Below are 20,035 nucleotides of genomic sequence, written 5' to 3'. Positions count from 1 at the left end.
GTTTTATTAACGGTTTACCACAAGTATAACTCTGTTGTAGTTTCGTACTGTGAAAAAGCTTTGTATTTGGGAACAGATTTTGTGCCACCTTAACGAATATATTTATTCCGGGCTAATAATTCTATACGTTCACTGGAGCATACTAGTTCATCAAAATGAAAACCGCAACAAGTCAAGCCAGCTTTAATCCAGCTTAAGTGAATGTAACCATAAGCAAAAATGTCAGTTTTCAATAGTCGTTTTTCGCATCAGTCGATTCGACCTACTGCGACGTTTAAGGTACTGTGATTAATTGACCACTTGTGCCTCTTCTTATATTGACACCGAATTGTTTTGTCCTCATCGAACACAAAAGTACCGTTTCTATCTTCTGAAGCCTCTCATGAGCACCACATTTTTTGCAGCTTGCTTGAGTGTTCGCTCGCAGTTTTGTGGTGAAGCCATTTAAAATCAGCTTGCAAACAGTGTTGTGTATTCTTCTTGGTTTTGTTTTATAGAAATAGCACTTTTTTCGCTTACCCGTTAGTTTCACAGTTGGCAATAATAATAATAAAATCACATTCGTCTCCAGTGAACTTCCCAAGCACATTGAAGGTTTTCGTTACAACCGATTTAATGAATCTGTGAGTGACTTGATGGAATAAGTAGGGCTTATCAGATCCCACAAACACGAGGGCCCGTAGAGATTTAATTCGAACATGAGTGCCTAGAAGAAACACCCTTGTATAAGTCCTCTTGGATACTACCTGACTACACTTCGACACATTTTAACTTAATATGGTACACAAATCAAGGGAACTAAAACGAAACGTGCTCATTCAGGGGCTTATCCATGTTTTCTCCGTCGTCTTTTTACACTTTAAAAACCTCTGTTCTAGCTGCGGGGATGACTGCCGGCGAAAAATCGTAAGTGCTCGTCATGATGTCTAGATTAATGGAGAGCTTATAGGTATTAGTTATTATGTGGTGGATAGTGTATAAATACTGTCTTCTCTATATATTTTGAACCAGATGCCACCGTGTCCAAAAATTACTTGTATGGTTTGGCTAACTGTAATTCAATGGAATCAACCTACAATTAGGGAAACCAAACTACAAGGCAAATTTCTGGAAGTGTTACTGTCGTGAAGATTATAAACGTATGGTGGAATGACTACGCAAGAAAATATTGCTAGCCTTTGGAAAAACATTTTCTATGGAGTCACCAAGCCTGAAATCTACCCGCTTTACTCCTCATAAGAGGGCGTTCAAATCGTAAAAATGCATACTTTATCTTATTTCTATTCTGCCATTTGCCTTACAATGAGATGATAAGGACTATGATCAGCTTTCCTTACTCCAGACTATCAATGCCAGATTAAACTGAACTACCACGTATCGAATTTGGTGCAAAAGCTGGTCAATTTTGCAGGTATTTTCAATGCAGCTTTTGTGTATTTCGCATGTCTTCAGTAGTGCAACTCGTTTTACATTAGTCGATTCGTTTGCCGGGTACCTGAGTATAAGAACACTCAGACTAGCGATGAGGAAAACGCCAGTGGGCTTTTACCCAAAATCGGACGTCCCAGGACGCGATTCTGATTCATGACTGATGTAAGTCACGAGAAATCTGTGTAGATACGTTCGGCAAGAAGGCAGCGAGATATGACTGGATTTGTGCCGAATATTTCATCACTGAGGACCTCCGAGTAAGGTTATTTACATGAAAATTGGATTGAATCCGCTAGTAACTTTTAAAAAGCTAGTTTCCAACTGGGTATTCAGCTTCAATAATTGCCGTTTAAATTTTGCTACCTCTTGGAAAGTATTCGCGTAATTCAGTTACCTCATCTACAAAAATATATCTATTAAGTGTCGCATCATTTGTGCAAAAGTGAATCCAAATGTACCCCTCCGGATCCGTGGTTCTACTTCTGATTTAAGTTTAACGTTTCGCGCTTTTTTGTGCGCAGTTACTTCTCCAGTGAAAGTAACTTTTTAAAGAAAACCGCGCCATTTTGCTGTTTTTTCATAGATAAATTTTGCTACCGCCAATCAATGTTAGGTCACTGGACTCAGTCGTGAAAGCTGGTGATCTATTATATTTCCCCGTAAGTGACTTTTATTTTCCCTTAAAGTAAATTTCATTCAAAAATTCACTTGATTTTCGGTGCATCAGGTTTAATTTCTGACACAAGTTACACGAATATTGTTTAGAATTCTTTAGTTCAAAAAGAGAATCCAAAACGCTTTTTATCTTCAGAATAACCACACCAGACCCAAGAAAACAATCGCTTCAAAGATGCATGAATATATCTCAAACGGTTTGAACAGAAGGTTCGAAAGCGCTTTACATGAATCCGTTGATCATGACGTAATAAGTTTTTCAAGAAAAGCCAATTTGGTTCCTTACAGCCAATAGCACCAACTCGATGGCGCGACTAAAATTGCTGCTAGATTTTCGCCTTCATCTGTTATACGCTTTTCAACAGTGGAGTGATTCAGTTTCATAGATGCTTATGTTTGGAAACTCCATACATATAAACACCGATGGTCTTCCACTCTTCGGTTTCATATTAGACTACATGCTTAAATGTTTCAAGAATCGGTGGCTTCAGAAAGAAGAACTGCTAGGGCGAGAAGCTGCTGCCTAACCGGCGAAAATGGCAAGTGATAACAAGTGGTGATTTTGTCTTACAGATACTGACGTAGCCAAACTAGCACAAAATAAATTGACGAAAAACAACAAGAAAATTACGACGAACTTTATGGTAGATTGGGATTATTCGAGTGGGTTATTGAATATAAAGGTAATCGATATTGCAACTGCTGCGATTGATACCCACAAAGCCGATAATAGCCATGATGGATAGCCGGGTGTTCCCTGAAACAAGCAGCCACAGGCGATGATGTAGCTGATTACTGTAAGAAGAAACAATATGGAAACAGTAGGTAAGGTAATCTATCAGAATGGTTCGTTATGCGGCGAAAGTGTGAATTTATACTTCAAATTGACTAATATCCACTGAAGCGAAATGAAGCAAATTACTCCATTTAAGAAGCTATTAACAAAATGCCGATAAAGTTCTCACAGTTTGTACCGTTAGAGTATAGACTGCAGTATTCCAATGGTTTACTTCATCACCAGGCGCTTCTACTTTGCCTTTTTCTTCGCCATACTTGAACCCAAAAGCGCGTGATCACTATAACTGTTTTATCCACACTTCTTACTGAGAGCCTCATATACCTGGTTGCATTAGGGCTGTCTGTTGCATGTTGTCAAACTTCCTGTAATTCCCCTGATGAATGTAGAAATACATCCTGCTCAAGGGAACATAATATAATATCGGACTCCTTACACAGACCGAGTTAACTTAACTCGATATACTGCGTGTGTAAAGTGTGTGTTGGGTCAGCTGACAGTATTAAAAGATAATGATTTGCCAAAGACGCCAGCCTTTGACTGAAATATGTTCGAGATTTTTCGCATGCACACTGAATGAAAAGCCGTTTGAAACATGCAATGTCGAAAGCACAGTTCGTAATTCAAATTCAAAAGAGATAACCTCCAACGTTTGATATGGTCGGATTTCAGGTAGCTCAGCTAAGGATGAATTCCATTCTGATCGTGAAACATTAGTCAAGTACGGGAAGATCGGTGGGTGAATTTTGGCCGAATTTGGGCTATGTAAGGACCTACTGGTGTGTAGAGCTGATAACAATCTAAAACAGGAAAACCGGGAAAAATAAAAATGCCTTCCCATAAATTTTCATATTAGACAACTAGCCGATTGAGCTGCGGTTGAATTACCTTGACAGGTCTACTTTTGCTCCTACTAAGGCTTGCACACCGATTCTCGTGTTGCTCGTTTATCGAAATGCACACTAAAATTTTTCGGATAAGCATTGTGCTATAATGCTCCATCATTACAATTTTGGCCGTTCTTTTATGACGCTAGCGTATAGTCCTAAAGCCTCACTTCTCAAATTGTTAGTTGCACTCACGTCCAACTGCCGCGACAACAAGAGTCACGATGAAGATAATCCGCGCTGCATCCGTTTTGAGAAACATGATAACTAGGAATAAAATCGCCGCACCTAGCAGCAATATAACGCCAATAACTGTGAAGGCGTCAGAGCACCGAATTCTGCTGACTGAACTCTCTGAATAACAAGAAGAGAAAAAAGTGTAATTAGATCCTTAAACGGTATATTAAAACAAGCTAACCGAGTGATCTTTGTCGTAGTATACGTGAAATGGCGATTTTCAACGTCATCATAAATGTGATTCATCCCTTATTCTGCTTTTAAGGTTGTCGTCTACACATTACTGGCAACGGAACATTAGTTTCACTTTCATTTTAATCCCAGTCTATAAGCACCTCAAGATGCACCCTAAACTAGAAATATCTGAATCCGTATAACCGTTCCAACAGAAAAATAACCCGATAACCGTATTGGCATGTGTAATCAGCATGTACCATTATACGTGCAGAGGAATAAGATTTTGCAGTTGATTAATACAACATGCATAGCGAAGCTCACGTGAAACCTCCTCGTACCAAAGAAAAGTTACTAACTAATCAATTAAGTGCACAGATAGGGTTGAATAATGTTTTTAGAATAATTTAAATTACTTCTGAAATATAGCTGCATTAAAAATAGTGTAAAGTTTGGTGGTCAACACAAGACGATATTGATTTCTATTCCATTTTTGACCAAACTAAAATGAGAAAGATTAAGTTGCCTACTCTACAGGCAATATATAGCTTTTGTTATCTCAGGAGAATGATCTGTCAAGCATGACTTACGGATTACATCAAGTCCACTTTTACACTTTTGAATATGAGCGATAATGAAGGAACTATGCACCCTGGTGTAGCTGATGTAAGGTTATTTGATACTAAACTTAGGAAAATGGTTTAACTTACTTCCGAAATTGTCATTAAGTCCAAGAGCCACTATGCCCAAAACTGCGGCGACCACCAGCGCGATTACGTAGGCGATTTTCAAAGACATTTGTTCACCCATCTTGGTGAAATGTCCTAGCGAATAAAAAGAACCAGAAAACCAGATTACAAAGCAGAAATTCTTCACACAGGGCCGTCTTCTGAAATTTTATACCATTCAGTTTCGTTAGCAGTCTGCTATTAGGTGTCTTCTGACCTACACACACAATCAGGATTAGTCACCCTAGCATGTAACACCAGTCGACACACCTCTCATGAGCGCTTGCGTGCAAGCGGAATTGGCGGATAAACGTGCACAGCTCAGCATACCAGACGTTTGTCTCGTTTCACTTTGAGTATTTAATGTAACAAGCAGTTCATAAATGGTGGACTAAACATCGCACGTTTCGCTGACATTTTTGCCACTCTGAATCAGAACCATTTAGAAGGACGTAGATTGGGTATATATCAATGTTTGAATCCATACACCAGACCTATTATACGCATACATGTACAATTATGCATGTATACACATAAAGGAGAAAACAGTCGTTTATCACGCTGAATGAGTACCAACTAATAATAGCCAAAATTAACACGTGTGATAATGCCACTTGATTAGGCGGTCGCTTGAGTATCAGTGCATATATGAGTGGCTGTTGAACACGGCTCGTATTCTTACGCTGCGATGACGGTTCTAACCGTCTTCGACAGTTTTCTCCAAGATATGGTGGTGCGTGGTGCATATCGCTGATTAAAGTTAATATTTTAAGGTGATTTTGCGGGTGTTTAGCTTTCAAATTGTTGAATTCGCACCCATGAATTCTGGCGGCTCTGATTTTACATATTTGTTTTCTGGTATCCACTAGTCCAGCCTGGTTCACCATTCTGGTGCTATAGATTGTTATACATGTAAGAAGAAAATTTAGTTTTCGCAGACATTTTTCGACTGCGAGGATCAGTAGTTCAACTAGTCAAATGCGCAGATCAGAATGAAGCAGACCACTACTCCTAGATGCAGTTGAAGAAACTGTTTTGTTGATTCAAGCCAGAGTGTGTTATGATTTGTAAGACATGGTAACTAACGAGATTAGCACTACATTTAGAAACAGGCAGCGAAAACAGCTAGACAAAAAAGGTATAACAAACAACATTTGATAAATTTGTGGAAAATATTGAAATCAAAGCCGGATGTGAAGCAAAACAGCGATTAACCAAATGTATAAGTTTTTATGCTGTTGGTGTTGTGTTTGGAATATTGGTAAACAGTGATGCTCTACGGTTCTTTCGTGCACATAAATCCAGTTTATAGCATACCTAGTAACCAAGTACCAAGTTTCTTTCGGGGGCTATTTACTTGGTGATCAGACAGGCGTCCGAGTGTTTATACAGTCGATTGTCTGGTATGGCTTGCTTTACTAGGGTATACAAACGGATACATACACACTGATGCAATCCTACAGTGGAGGTTGCAACTCATCGGTTATCTGATTAAATGTCGACTTCACAGTCAACAGCGAGATTCAAGACATAAGGGGGGCCCACTATTAAAATCTCCCATTTATTGTCTATCTAGATATAAAGCCTCATGTTCAGTTTATTGCCTGTTTTTTAATGTAGGCAATGCGCTAAATTCAATGGTACTATGTACTTTAGCTGCACTACAGGCACAAACTAACAAACTGAGCTCCGCGTTCATAAACGATATGCACGAATACTGTGACCCACTTTGGCAAATTTTAGGATCCTGTGACTTTCATTCTCCATGTCACTTCCGGTTGGTCCTTAGTTGAATAGTGAACTGTAATCCAAAGATAATGAAAAATGTATTTTAGTTTCGGTTGACTACTTTTACTCCGAAAAAGAGTCCTGTAATTTTGCCTCCGTTTTAGACAAATATCTGCAAGCATCTAGTCCATCTGTTGATGAGTTGCAATAAGATTAGCTTACGTTTTTATTTGATATAATGCCATGGTCCGTCATTTACACGGTTTACGTCCCCCAATAAACCCCACTGACGAGTGCAGACAAGAAATGGCAATTGCACAAAGCCTAATAGAGGTTTTTCATCTTAGCTCGCCTTCGATTTTCCTAAACAACTTCACTGCATGTAGTTTCGCTTGGGAATCTCTCAGCATTTCTATCGACTACGTTCTTTCTGATCCTCTTCTGCCTGAGTTTGACGGCGACATATTTGACAGTATATGACGGTGTCTGACTATTTCACCAGTAGTATTATTCAGAAGCAAATATGTCAGAGTGGCCCTAACATTAAAGAACGCCCTAGAAGACCTTTATGTGTTCAAGAAAGTCAAGCAATTTTTTTGTAGTCAGTTCGGTCGGCATGACGAAACTGCTTGATTTATACGCAGATCTGGTGACGGTATTGTAGCACGCCTCAGACATTTTCGGATACGTAAAGATATGTTTGTTCCCATATCTCTTCCAGGAATGTTCCTACTATCAGGCTGGAAGGCGTGTAGAAGGTGGTCAAACAAAGTCATTGTTTTGTCACTTCATTACAACGTGAGGTTTAACCTTCAGGAGATGTTTATCGACGTTTCAGTGCGTGACTGTAGGTGGAAGTATAACGGGCATGGTAAGTGCAGATTAATCGATGACAGATTTCAAACTTTTACCTTTCTGATTTCCTCCTTATCATAAAATAATTGCAATGAATGCTTGTAAAAATTTATCGGGTTATTTATGATGGCTTATTTTTTAACTTTGGCCAGCGGTTTCTGGATATTTGCAATGAACTCTGGTCTGATTAGTTGCATGGCCGGCAGAAAAACAGAAAAATAACTGATTACCGATAACTCTTGTCGCACATGACACACTTAGTAACGTTTTGTTCAGTTCGGCGTTCGTAGCTGACCTAAATACAACTTCAGAAGAAATATACAGCGCGCCAAATCAGTTAGAATGTCTGTGAAACGGCAACACCCCGTTTTGATAATTATACGGAGTATACTTTTTTCGTCCATTCTTAAAGGAATGCGATAAACGATTGCTTTAGACGAAGTCTCGCCTCGGAGAATTTAATGAGGTACAATTTTATGGCGGGTCGCAGAAAATTGTCAAGGTCAGTTTTTTTCTGGATCATATCACGAATTTGACGTTAACCGTCATCAGCCTTGTAAATGATAACAAACTTGGGCGAATTTGGCCATTTTCAATAGAAAACTGCTCTTACGGAGAAAATAATAGTGAAACAACTGTTCAAGTCAACCATCCTAAATACATTAAACCACGAATGTCATTTCGTTGACGCGAAACCAACCACTTTTAGTTCTGAACAGTCGGTCACCGAGACTTTTGACTCTTACTTTGCTCACAACTGTCATCGCCTCATTACTGGCATGATATCGCAGTAAACCAAGTGCAAAGTTCAAGTCTCAGTCCTGACCAAGTGGCTACTTAGTATGGTCCGTTTAGTATGGTCGTAGTGCTATTATTTGACCAATCATTTTCATGTTCAGGACACAGTGGAAGAATCCACGTCACACTGTGTATTTTTCAGGAGCTGGAAATCGGTGGTAAACTTGCTTTTATGGAGAGCGATTTCACGCTAGTGAAGCCCGAAACAGGAAGGACATTGAGGCATGTGTAGGTCTCGGTTTTTCCTTCCACCTAAATGTTTACTTGTGGTGCCAACTTACGTGAGTGTCAGATCACTTAAAGGATGTAAAACACTTGCAAATTGTGCTCAGGAATCAAGTGAGTAGGCGGATGTATGAGGCATGTATTACGAGCAAAACAAAAGTCTTAAAGGATCAGGGGAATCGTCACCAGTGGGGACGTGTTTATTGTAAGCAGATCAAAGGCATGTACGAACGACAAAACGGAGCAAGGTTCAATTCCGTAAATGGATCAAACCATCGTATCTAATCGAAAATTGCGCAGATTCTAAGGGCCCACAGACGGCAAAGTCTTAAAAAGTGGGTCAGTCGGTCAATACTCTCAGAACACTTACCGAATCATCAAAGCTTTGGAGGGATAAATTTAATCCACAGGGAACGAATACCTTCATCGGCTCAGGTGTAATGATTAAAGAGCGTCCTAATTTTCCAATCCCGTAAAGACCAAGCTGTCTCCGACTGCCCTTGATGAAGGCATGCATCCGAACAAAGATGGTTATATAATTTTGACCCGGACTACGAGGAGTTATGTAACAGGTGAGAATCAGGATGCGAGCAGTGAACTAACAGTTAGACATGTGTCGTGCTTAACCTTCATCAGAATTCGATTCAGAATTCAGCCACTTGATATTTTTTGGTAGATTTTAGATTCTTGTCCAAATTTTCCGCTCCCGAGTAACTGCATTTTACTGCACTCGTGAAAAAGCATGAAAATGAATACAGATACAGCGAGACTGCGCGAACAAAAACGTGCGAATTAGTGGTCTTGTTATGGCATCTGGCGTCCACTCCTAGAAAAACATACTCGCGTTTGTCACTTGTAATCTTGAACTTGCCCATTCCATTTAAAGTTTAGTTCCACTACATGTGAATGGACCAAAAACAATCGATAACAAAAAGTGATCAAAGTATTAGTTTGACAGTGAATTCAACCCTGGATGTTTCTGGTATCGCGTATTGTATAAAGATGATGCGATGTCGAACCTCTGACAATACATATAGCTCCACTCCGGCGAAAATATGCGATCACATATCTCAATAGGTCCAGAAAACTGGCGTTTCTGCAGGTGTTGGAAACATTTGGAGGGTTTTACGTTATTCGTTCACACTGCACACAGGGACGCAAAACCGTAGGAACTTGCTCGAGGAAAATACATTGTGGCGTATAACGAGTACCAGATATTGAACTGAAGGTGGTCAGTGGTGGTCGTTCACTTAAGAACGATGATGTGGGCATCTCGGAGGACGCTTCCTCGCATTCCTCTGTTCGCCAGTGGAGTTTATGCTATTCATCAAAATAGGCGTATGTAAATATTGTCAAACGAATCTTCAGGTTGTCAAATTTGGTGAAAAAACCCCCTGCATTTTCTCATGGAGCATTATGAACATATCGTCGGATTGGAACTGTCCATTTGTCTACTGCAATATGAAGACTGAAATAATCTTAATCTGTTGTGTCACACGAAAATTAGAGAAAAACTCCTTATAATACATTTCATCCAGCAGAGGGCAACTTGACCACCTTATTTGGGTAATTGTGCTTACATTCTTCGGGATATATTGGCTGGAATTCACTTGCTTAGAGCTCGTTAGCGCCATCAAGGCCAACAAAAAACGGGTAAACATAGAGCAGCTAGCACCCGTGTGATGCAATACTGCCTGCGGACAGAATCACATTTTGTCAAGATAGAAGATTGGACACAGCGAGGCGTTTCTCCGAGGCAACCAACAACCTCGTAATCATAGAGCCGAAAATCTACACCTTCGTTTAAAAACCAGCTAATTGAGCGCTGAAGGATCCTTGGTAGCCTCAAGACTGATTGACTGAATGAAAGACTGATTGAAAGACATGAAAAACAGTAAACAGCTGGAAATAATGGAAGCACTAGAAAGGGTCAAAGGTTATCTCAGGTTATCCGCGACATAGGATCCAAACAAAGGCGTCAGTATAATGGCAGTGGAAAAACACTTGATCCGAACGAAGGTTTCTCGCTGTTTACGATGGTTAAATCATATAGAAAAAGAAACGAGCTCGCCTACAATCCCTTGAAAAGAGCTCAGACACTACTCCCAATACTCAGTGGGCATATGGAGAAAGGATTTTTCAACGCGATGCGTCTCCTAGGCTTACCCGCAACAGTAACAAAATCTTGCCAAATATGGAAATCAAATCGTCACCCACTTTCTAGCCCTAAAAGAATCATTCGACTCTAGTAATCATGTCACTCCTCAGCTCAGTCTTTCCTACCAGCGATGTTGGTGCACCTTGCCATCGTTTTCATTCTAACTCATACAGGCCAGTAGGAGGCTTTGGCTAAAAAATTTCCTGAGCGTATTTGTCAGGAGTCCTCACCAGAAAGTTCTGTTCAATCTGCATCCAAACGTGTTCTGAACAAAAGTGAAATATCTAATTTTTCGAGGGCCAGTCCTCTTTCCTAAGGCGTGCAAATGAACTGAATTGTGTTCATATACGGATTACAATAAATAAGCCTACTGACGGAACACCTTTTGTTTGTTTATGGTGAAAATGCCCTGCAAAGTTTGGATTTTATGATAGTGCAACTAGTCGTGGCGTCCGAAACACTATAGGTGTTCGGGAAGCCCATTGACATGTGCACATGCAACTCTCCTGTTGTTTGTCGAAGTGACTCCATTCAGCTGAAACCCATTTGAAATGGCGTGTCTGAGTTGCGGTGAAAACAGTAGCTGACAGCTTGCCTCGAAGCATTGTATACTTATCTTGGGAACCCCGGGTCTATATTGCTGAAGTGGCAAGTTTGAACAAGATTCACCGACTTGGCCGTGTTTGCCGTATGGATTTCCATGTCATATTTATGAGGAGTTGCGTTGATTCAGGGTCAGCAAAGTAAGACTGGAATGAAAAACAATAAATCCTAACGGCAGGTTCCGACCAGCTTTGATGCTGGCCTAGGACATTTTGTACAACAGGTCAACGTCACCATTGGCTATACGCCGTTGCCACCATGGTAAGGTCCCGTGGTATTCAATAGCTTATTCCCCACCCCCATTCCACTACTTGTCATTATTTTAACTTTACTACGGGAACCTTATTCACTCATTCCCTTGTCTAGCGTTGTCAGTTTCCAATAGCTGTGGTGAACCAAACTGACGCACAAACATACAAGATGCATGGTTTAAAAACTGAACCAAAATGATTCAATGGTGCACGTTGCTGTTATGATCAAATGAGCTCCAGTTCTGTTTGTAAGACAGACATTCAGCAGAAAACAAATGGTTTGATGAGAGAAAGTTTACTTCTAATAAAGTCCACCAACAGGGTGATCTCTTAGTGTAAACACACGGCCTTAATATCACCAAGACGTTTTACGTATTTCACCATATGCCAACTAATTAGAAGCGCAAAACTATGTAAGTGGAAAGAGAGTTAAATCAGCTGCATAGTAGAGTAACTAGCACAATTTCGTAGCCTACATCACTCAGTTACAAGTGCTATGTGCAAGGGTGTATGGTATCACATAATGTAGAATATTCCGCGCTTCAAGTTCTGGGGGTTTACTCACTTCCTGCAATATTGATCGCAGAAATCGACTGTATGGCACAAGGTCGTCTGATGTCGGCTGCTAGTCTTTCAAAGCTTTTGAGCTATGTCAGTGTGAACGACACCTCGAGTGTCATGCTCACTATCGATTTTTGATACCTATTGCAATAAACGAATAACTAGCCTTCGCTGTGTATTTCATGATAGTTGTAAGGCTGTGGACTGATCAGCAAAGAGCTAAAATGACGGTCGTGACCATAATGTTTTTAACCAGGTATTTTTAGCTAACTCTTTCAATGTGCGAATTTGCTTACCCATAGCAACAGCAAGCCACTTTTGCATTCTACCATGGTGGGTTTCTGAAGTCTAGTCGATGTCCTGTGGTGATACACAAAAATTTTAGAAGAGGTCATCCTTGTGTTTCCAGATACTTTCATAGCGGAGTATTCAAGCACGTCCCCACAAGAAAAGTGTCGACAATAGGTTTATTTCTGAAAATACAGGTATACATTTGTCGACAACAAATAGCTCATTGAGGTGAATGGAATATTTTCACATTTCTCTCCACACCGACGGGAGAACCATGGGGTAACCTGCTTTCACATTTTTTCAAAAGACAAAGTAACAGATAAAATGCACTTGGGTACCCGCTCTAGGTTTCTGGGAACAGTACTCGGATGACACAAACATAAAGATTAGACTAAGCATTCATGCCATGTTAATATTGAGGTGCAAGTATTCTGATGACCCTAAAAATTTGACTAACTGAAGACGCCAAAATAAAGCGACAAAAGTCAGAATACAAAAATGGCTCGCTAGTAATTGGGAATTTCGATAATCACTATGTACACGACGTCGGTATATTTTTTATATGCAAGTCTGTGAATATATTCGGTTGCGAACGCTTTATGGTCATCAGCTAAAGGAATCTAGAGATATTTTATAGTCCATAGATTCGCGGTTATGACTCCCTAGTTTTGAGGCACACTAAAATTGATCCAATTCGTGACTTAATCATCATTTCTCGCGAATGAGTCATCTCGATTTCGTGCTCATTCTCAGCAAAAGACCACAGCTAAACCAAAAGCAAATGCAAAACTAGTTATATACTACTCGCTAAATTTGGGTAGCTGCATTCTCGACCTGATTTTCATCCCCTCTCAGAAGATTCAACATGGTGAAACATCTGTCATTTATCTTATTGATTCATTATTGTGTCCGTTCACACTTCTCATATAACCTGCACTACTTTACACACGTAGTTTGTGTAGGCGGTTGTGACCATTGGCTGGTTCAAAGCAATGATTTGTTCAATATCAGGCTGGAGACTGAGACACTCATGTTCGTTTTTTTCAGTTTTACGATAATAACCTTTGGTAAACAGTCCCCTATTTTGGGCTGAATGCTGCGTACGCAAGATAAATGTCAATTATTATGCTCAAACCCTAGTCATCTACCCACACAATGAGCGATTCTTCTCATGATTTCCCCAATTTCCTTTCCTTTAATACAGTCCCACAAAACTGCTGACGGGTGCCCATAATTTGGCAGCCCCGAGTTAATTAATCAGGCCACCTTAGGTTCCTCATTTTTATTAAATCCATTTTACGCATCTTTCGCCGATATCTAGCCCCGTCTGGTAGTTTTTACACAAACAGTTGTACATACTTCTCAATATGGAAATGAGATGGAATGCCGTGGAAGAATGTATATAACCTAATTTAAATTGGATGCTTTGGATCCCTCAGAATTTTACGGTGTAAGCCAAACCAGGAGAACACTTAGGTCGCCGCTCAACAAAATGTTTTATGGTTTTGGTCCATTCGGAAGCTGAACAGTTTGGCTGCAAATATTTCATTTTCAAGATTTGAAATCATTTACACATCCTGAGTTACCGGCGTTTCCTCAGAAATATTCTCAATATATCTCACTTGAATGGCTTTTGAGTTGGTCATGCCTTCAAAATTCCCGATTTTATTGAATTAATTGGGATCCTTCCCAAGGGAAAAATGATGGCGCAATTGATTTAGTGCTTCAGAGAACAGCAAGCAGCACACACGTTTTCACTCACCTATTTCTACTTCATGTTCTTAGTAATTTCAGGAATTAGCTGCATTCGTTTTGACGAGCTTGGGTTAAAGATTTAATTTTGATCTGAATATCAGGTTTATACATGACACAATCTTGGTACTACTCGTGAAGTAAATGTTCATCGGCGCGGCACACATACGCGAACAAACACTTAACACCTTTTGAGAAATATTGCTAGATCAATCCGCCAGGAAGGTTTCACTAAAGCTTACGTGTCATGAAGTATATGTTCTATGCTTTACGTATTTGATGAGCTCGACTAAAATCCCAGGGAACAAATCTGGGTGGGAGTGAGTTTCATCATCATAAGTGTACCTGAGTGACAGACAACACTCGTCAGGACAGCCAAGCCATTCGATCTCACGGATTACGCAACGAATTTGCAGGAAACATTGCCGACGGCCAAATATAAGCCTGGCACGTATATCTGGTTAGACCCGATTGGTTTCCTCTAAACCATGGTAAGCCATTTTTTGACTGTATTTTATGCTGAGAACAGCGGGACGATTGTAGCCGTGTATAAATTAACGTATGACGGCCAAAGCGAGCAAAAGGGCGCAGTGACTCATCCTGACTTCCAAGGTTTCACTTCGCAAGATATATATCGCAAGATATTGAGCAGTATTGCCGATTCCACTATTTATATTCTTAGTGAGGCCATCATTGTTGGAGCTAGTAACTTTATCTTTTTCTTTAGAACTGACGTATAATGCAACCCAACCTTACCGGATACCATTCACTTATTTTTGACGTCAGACCCACGTGGATCTAGCCGAATCACTCTTCTTTGACATGCCATCCTCGGCCGCCTAGATAGAAAATGCATTAGGAAGAAGAAAACCTCCAATCCGAAAGAATTTCACTTCCAAAACCTAAAATACTCTCCTTTCTATTTGCTGCGGTTTTCAAAATTACGGCTTCCATACTCGCCAGCAAATTTATGACGGGTTAGTAGATACATTGGATCAAGGAAGAAGGACAAAAGAGTCAATCAGGTCTTGGCTTCCGGAGGCATGGTTGGCTTGCTGTTTCTGCTTCCATGTCTGCTTCCTCACTACCTACACTTTGTCGGCCAGAGATAAAATAGTTAAGCAACTCCTCTTTGAAAATTCCTTATCTCCTCGATTAGCACGCTAACGAAATCTGTGGCTTTCCTTCTGAAAACGGATCACCGTCTGCTGATTACTAATTCTTCGGCGGGAAAGTAAATCTTGGTGTTTCTCAGAAAACAAACGGCTGCAGGAGCCCCGCAGTAATATTTGGATGCACACTCATTCTCTTCATGTCCACCAGATAAATCGGACACTGCAATATTTCTCACAGATGAGATCGAAGTTGATTGCGCTGTCGTAGAGTTTGCTGGGATCAACTACAAACGTATGTCGAAGTATATTCTTACGTTCCCATGTGAAGAGGCATATAAGTGTCATGCGTCTCCTTTTCACGTGTTGCGATTACAGTTAAATTTCATAGATGTGATGCATCAGTCACCCATTTCTGAGTGATTGTGTTGTAATGGTCGGTGGTTCAGATGTCGGAATCATCTTGCATTTAGGTGTTTATCGGCTTATCTTCACCATCATCGGGCAAACCGCGTACACCATTTCCAGGTGTTAAGGCTGTAATACACCCAATCGCTGATAATGTTAAAATAACTGGGGCTGATTAGATGCTCACTGGGTGGGTCAGAGGATATCATTTAGGTGTGAATCCAGGGGCAGTAGTCTTCATCGGGTAAATCAAGAATAGGTGCTGTATGCTGAAGTCAGCCGCGCAAATGGTCGAGGCCTACCAGTTCACATGAATATGCACTATCCTGGTGTATCCGTCCAGGAAGATGGTAATGGAAAGCTTGTAAGTGGGCTGACTTGGCCTTCATGTACTGTCGCTTAGCCATTGCTTGAGGTCCATTCTTTTTTTCCACCCTTCGCGTGAGTGTGTGAAATGGAGGTCAATAGAAAGAGATACGAAGCACTTGACCAAGCCGATCCAACCTACCGGACGTAATCAGTTCATCAACTAGGAGAAAGCTGTCACCTTCAGAAACTCTTCGGCATCACTGATCCCTTGTTCCCACTAGATTTTCCGAATAAGTTGAAGATATCAAATGCGAAATACCGGAACTTTCAAACATCCTGAGCTTACAACAGTTGGGTTTCAGGCACACAGTGATTTGGAGCGCGCCGCAGCATTGAAAACTCGAAACTTGGAAGCAGAACTTGCCTGCACCCCGGAGGATGTAGTTAAAAATGACCGTTCTGACCTTACCAATCAAGATGATAATACTATCTTCAGTTAGACCACCGGTATGGACACACGCATTTGTTGCCCCACTCGGCTCATCTGTAAGCATTAGATTGTGCTCTGATCCCAACTTATGTAGACTATACAGTTTTGTATACACTTCCATCACATTCAAAAGGAACTGTTATTTGCGTGATTAATACCTTCGAAATAATGTGGTGGGCACATTTCCACCGCAAAAGTGTAATGTTTTTGGAGTGCGTCTCCCGCGCTCATATCGATGACATAGTTGAAATAGAGGAGCTTCAAGAGAACAGCTATTTAACTATTTGACATACTGAACTCAGGCTGGAGCGTACACTCACACTTCCGTGAGAGTTGGCTTACGGCGCTAACCATGTATTCTCTACCTTTGTTGATGGGGGCGGAATGAAATCCCCGAGTCAAACTGGCTTCTAGTTCTTCTCTGTTAGTCTACTGACGGAAAATTAAAGCAGCTGTTTCGTTTACTTTTAAGCGCTGCCTGAAAGAGTTGCGTTTAATGAGATCAGCTAAAATGTTCTTCAGTCTATCCTTCCAACTGACGTCCTTACGAATGCACTTCGCATCCGTATTTTTCATGTGCATTAGCCTTCATTGCAAGTCATTCGAAAGAAGGCCAAGTTGCAGACTTTTTCGCATTTTATCGTGATCAGAATCAATTTATGCCCCATTAGGAGTGACTGGTTTGTATTGTGGCTTTTCGTCGGTGATCGAGAGCCACATGATCCAGCTGGGTACACCAATGGTTTGCACACGGTGGTCGGTAGTTTCCGCGGTGCGATCGTTTACATCGGAAATATGTGTATACTAAAAAAACCGTTAGTCAGTGTACAACTGGAGTAGCCGCTTTCCGTTATGGTGCGGTGAAATCAACTCCAAACTGGCTACCAAGAAGCGAATCCGAAGGGCTCCGACGACCGAAACAATGAAAATGTCTCTCATGTTGTTTGATGAATCAGTCTGAATAAATCCCGGTAAAAATATCCTTCTAAGCATCAGGAATGCTGTCCGTGGAGTATAATACAAAACCACAATCAGGCGTCTCTTTTCAAGTCGATTGATAGTGAGCTTCATGGAGCTGATTATCCGAACTGCACAAAGGCGTCTGTTCAGTGGAATGCATCTCAGTGAAACATATACAGCCTCTGGACCGAGGGTAAATCACGTGCCATACATTCCACAAATCAGTGTTTCTGTTTCGCCAAATGCCCAAGGAGTACAATTTAAAGAAAATGAGTCCATCCTGGGAGTTTCAGGTGCATGGCCACGCTTCAGTCATATACGTGTGTCTCGGAGATGCGGTTTCAACTGAATTTATGGGATTCCAATTGCAGAGCGAGGATTGTCTGCTTGCTGATGTGCCACACAGTACAAACGCTCAAGGCTTTCAAGTAGAAAGAATCTTGTGGCTTCAGGAAAGCATTAGTTTCTTCGATGTTATCGGGCGGTGGGTTGCAAAATGCACGTTGGTCAGATGACTGGCAGTCAAATGATCCGGTTACGTTTGCTTCTAGGTTGAGAAGGAATTCGAGACGGATGTTAATGAACAAAGAACTATGAGAGCAACCGATTCTTATCCCTTCCCCTAGGCAGAAAAAATATTATCTTAAGGAAACCCATCTTGAGCTGATAAAAGACCGTCTGGGATACAAGGGCTAGTCTCATGGAAAGGTACGTAGAATATCGAACAGATGGCTTACTTTCGATGTTGCTATGCACAGAGAATGCTTTGAAATCATCGGCAGACTCACGGTAGGTTTCATTTGAATTTCGTTGGCGGTCACGTCAGTTTCTGGGTGATCGATTTCCGGGAAAGTCAGTACTACTGCTCACCTAGGGGAATCATAATTCCCGGACATTCCGGTTGCACAGGACAGCATTGCGTTACTCCCAGTCCATCTCATATTACGATTGCGCTCATTACAAGGACTCTGACTACCCAATTTGGGATTCCGAGCATCGTTACAACCACTTCATGCTGGGAGTTAATGGGTGGGGCACGGATCTGAAACCACTCTGATTTGAGTGCCGGCACCGCACAGCCTTGTAGTATTAGGGGGCTTGTTTGGAGCTGAGGGAATTCTGAGATTTGTATCTTACCAGTGAAGTAGTTAGCCACACGTGAGTTATTTGACAGCGCTAAATTTGCGTTATCATTTCGTTAGAAAGCTCAAAACCAACCATACTCAGTTTGAAGACATCTATAAAGTTTCTCTTTCACCAAGTGTCTGTAGTTTAGACTTGCTGAAAATCACTGGAATTTCAAAATCAAAGACCAAAAATGCATAGGTAATAATGTATAATGAACTAGGTGGGATATTAGATACTTGAAAGCTGCTGAGTTTGTAGAGTTTAAGGCGGCGAGCTTTTTTACATTTGCCGGGAGCTCAGTTACCACTCCCCAAATCGAGTAGTGCAGGTGGGTTAAAATAAATTGGGAGGGATGCATTTCACACCAACCTTTATGGTACAGCTGAGGAAAACAACCAGTCACCAAATTAGTGGATCCAAGTAACTGCATAAGATGCTGTGGTGTCTGACAAATGCTTGCACTGTAAATAAGGAGAGACTGCTATGCTGCTACAGTACGCTGTTACACAGTTATGACGCAATGCCAGTTGCTGCATCAACGACGTAACAAGGTGAAATGACACCACTTTAATGCCTGGCAAATATGGCTGAAGTATCTGCCAGTGATTTGTTTTACTTTTATTTGATCACGACTTGCCAAACCTATCGGGTATGAATAATGGATCTTTTCATTCTAGGAGTGCGGCGGAAGGGCTGGCAAATCGATGAAATCTTCGTTAAAGGCTTCTTTACCGATCGGGTTTGTCCGTCATCCGACCATATGGTCGAATATGGAGGCGGCTTATCCCAAGGCACATTAGACAGTCAGACACTTGCAACCAGCTGTGAAACTAGGTGCTTCACTTTGTATTACCGGACAAATAAGAAAGTGCTTAAAAACTAATACATTTAAAGAGATGAAACGATTCTATCGAGGGTCTTTGATATCAATTGATATACCACCAATTATCCTTCAGTGACGTAATCCACATCTCGTGGTCATGTGCTGACTGGTCCTTGGAACGCTGACTTCCCAGGGTACGTGTTTACGCTTCCGTGAATTATTGTTCTTCATGTGTTATTTATAAAGAGGTGATTTTTTTCCGGTTTTCCGGCTCATAATGGCTTCAATTTCATGGCAAAATCCCGAATAAAATGTGCCCGATTTATCCTAATGATCACAGCGCGCTCTGCAAATACAACGACAGCAAGACGTTCTCACTATATGCTGTTCTTAGTCCGGACTTATGTGAAAAAGTACAGCCAGCATACCACAACTTAATCTAGTGTCGTCTGTAGGGAGTTTCTAGCTGCAACATCTGGGAATCCTTCGTATCACGGTAATCAAAATATCTTTCCATCTAGACGTAAGATGTTGATGTCTGCATCGCCCCTGCTACCGAACGTTCTGCACGGGCTTCCAAAAGTAAAACCTAGTATTCACAACTGCGCTTCACCTTCGAATTTTTACTTAGACTCCACTGGAGTGGAAACATGAA

At 41.0% G+C, this 20,035-nt stretch overlaps 1 protein-coding gene across 1 annotated transcript; it reads right to left on the bottom strand.

Moving 5' to 3' along the window:
- Positions 1–2,095: 2,095 nt before the first annotated feature.
- T265_09932 (hypothetical protein) lies at positions 2,096–5,071 on the bottom strand (the record flags this gene model as incomplete). Its single annotated transcript, XM_009176155.1, has 3 exons — positions 2,096–2,901; positions 3,985–4,143; positions 4,911–5,071. 3 exons carry the CDS (start codon positions 5,008–5,010, stop codon positions 2,762–2,764), a joined length of 399 nt encoding a protein of 132 aa, XP_009174419.1.
- Between the last annotated feature and the right edge of the window lie 14,964 nt (positions 5,072–20,035).

The sequence above is a fragment of the Opisthorchis viverrini genome (assembly GCF_000715545.1).
Source record: "Opisthorchis viverrini unplaced genomic scaffold opera_v5_322, whole genome shotgun sequence".
Lineage (NCBI taxonomy): Eukaryota > Metazoa > Platyhelminthes > Trematoda > Opisthorchiida > Opisthorchiidae > Opisthorchis > Opisthorchis viverrini.
Note: the sequence above shows the minus strand (reverse complement) of the source record. Positions and strands in the feature narration are given on the sequence as shown.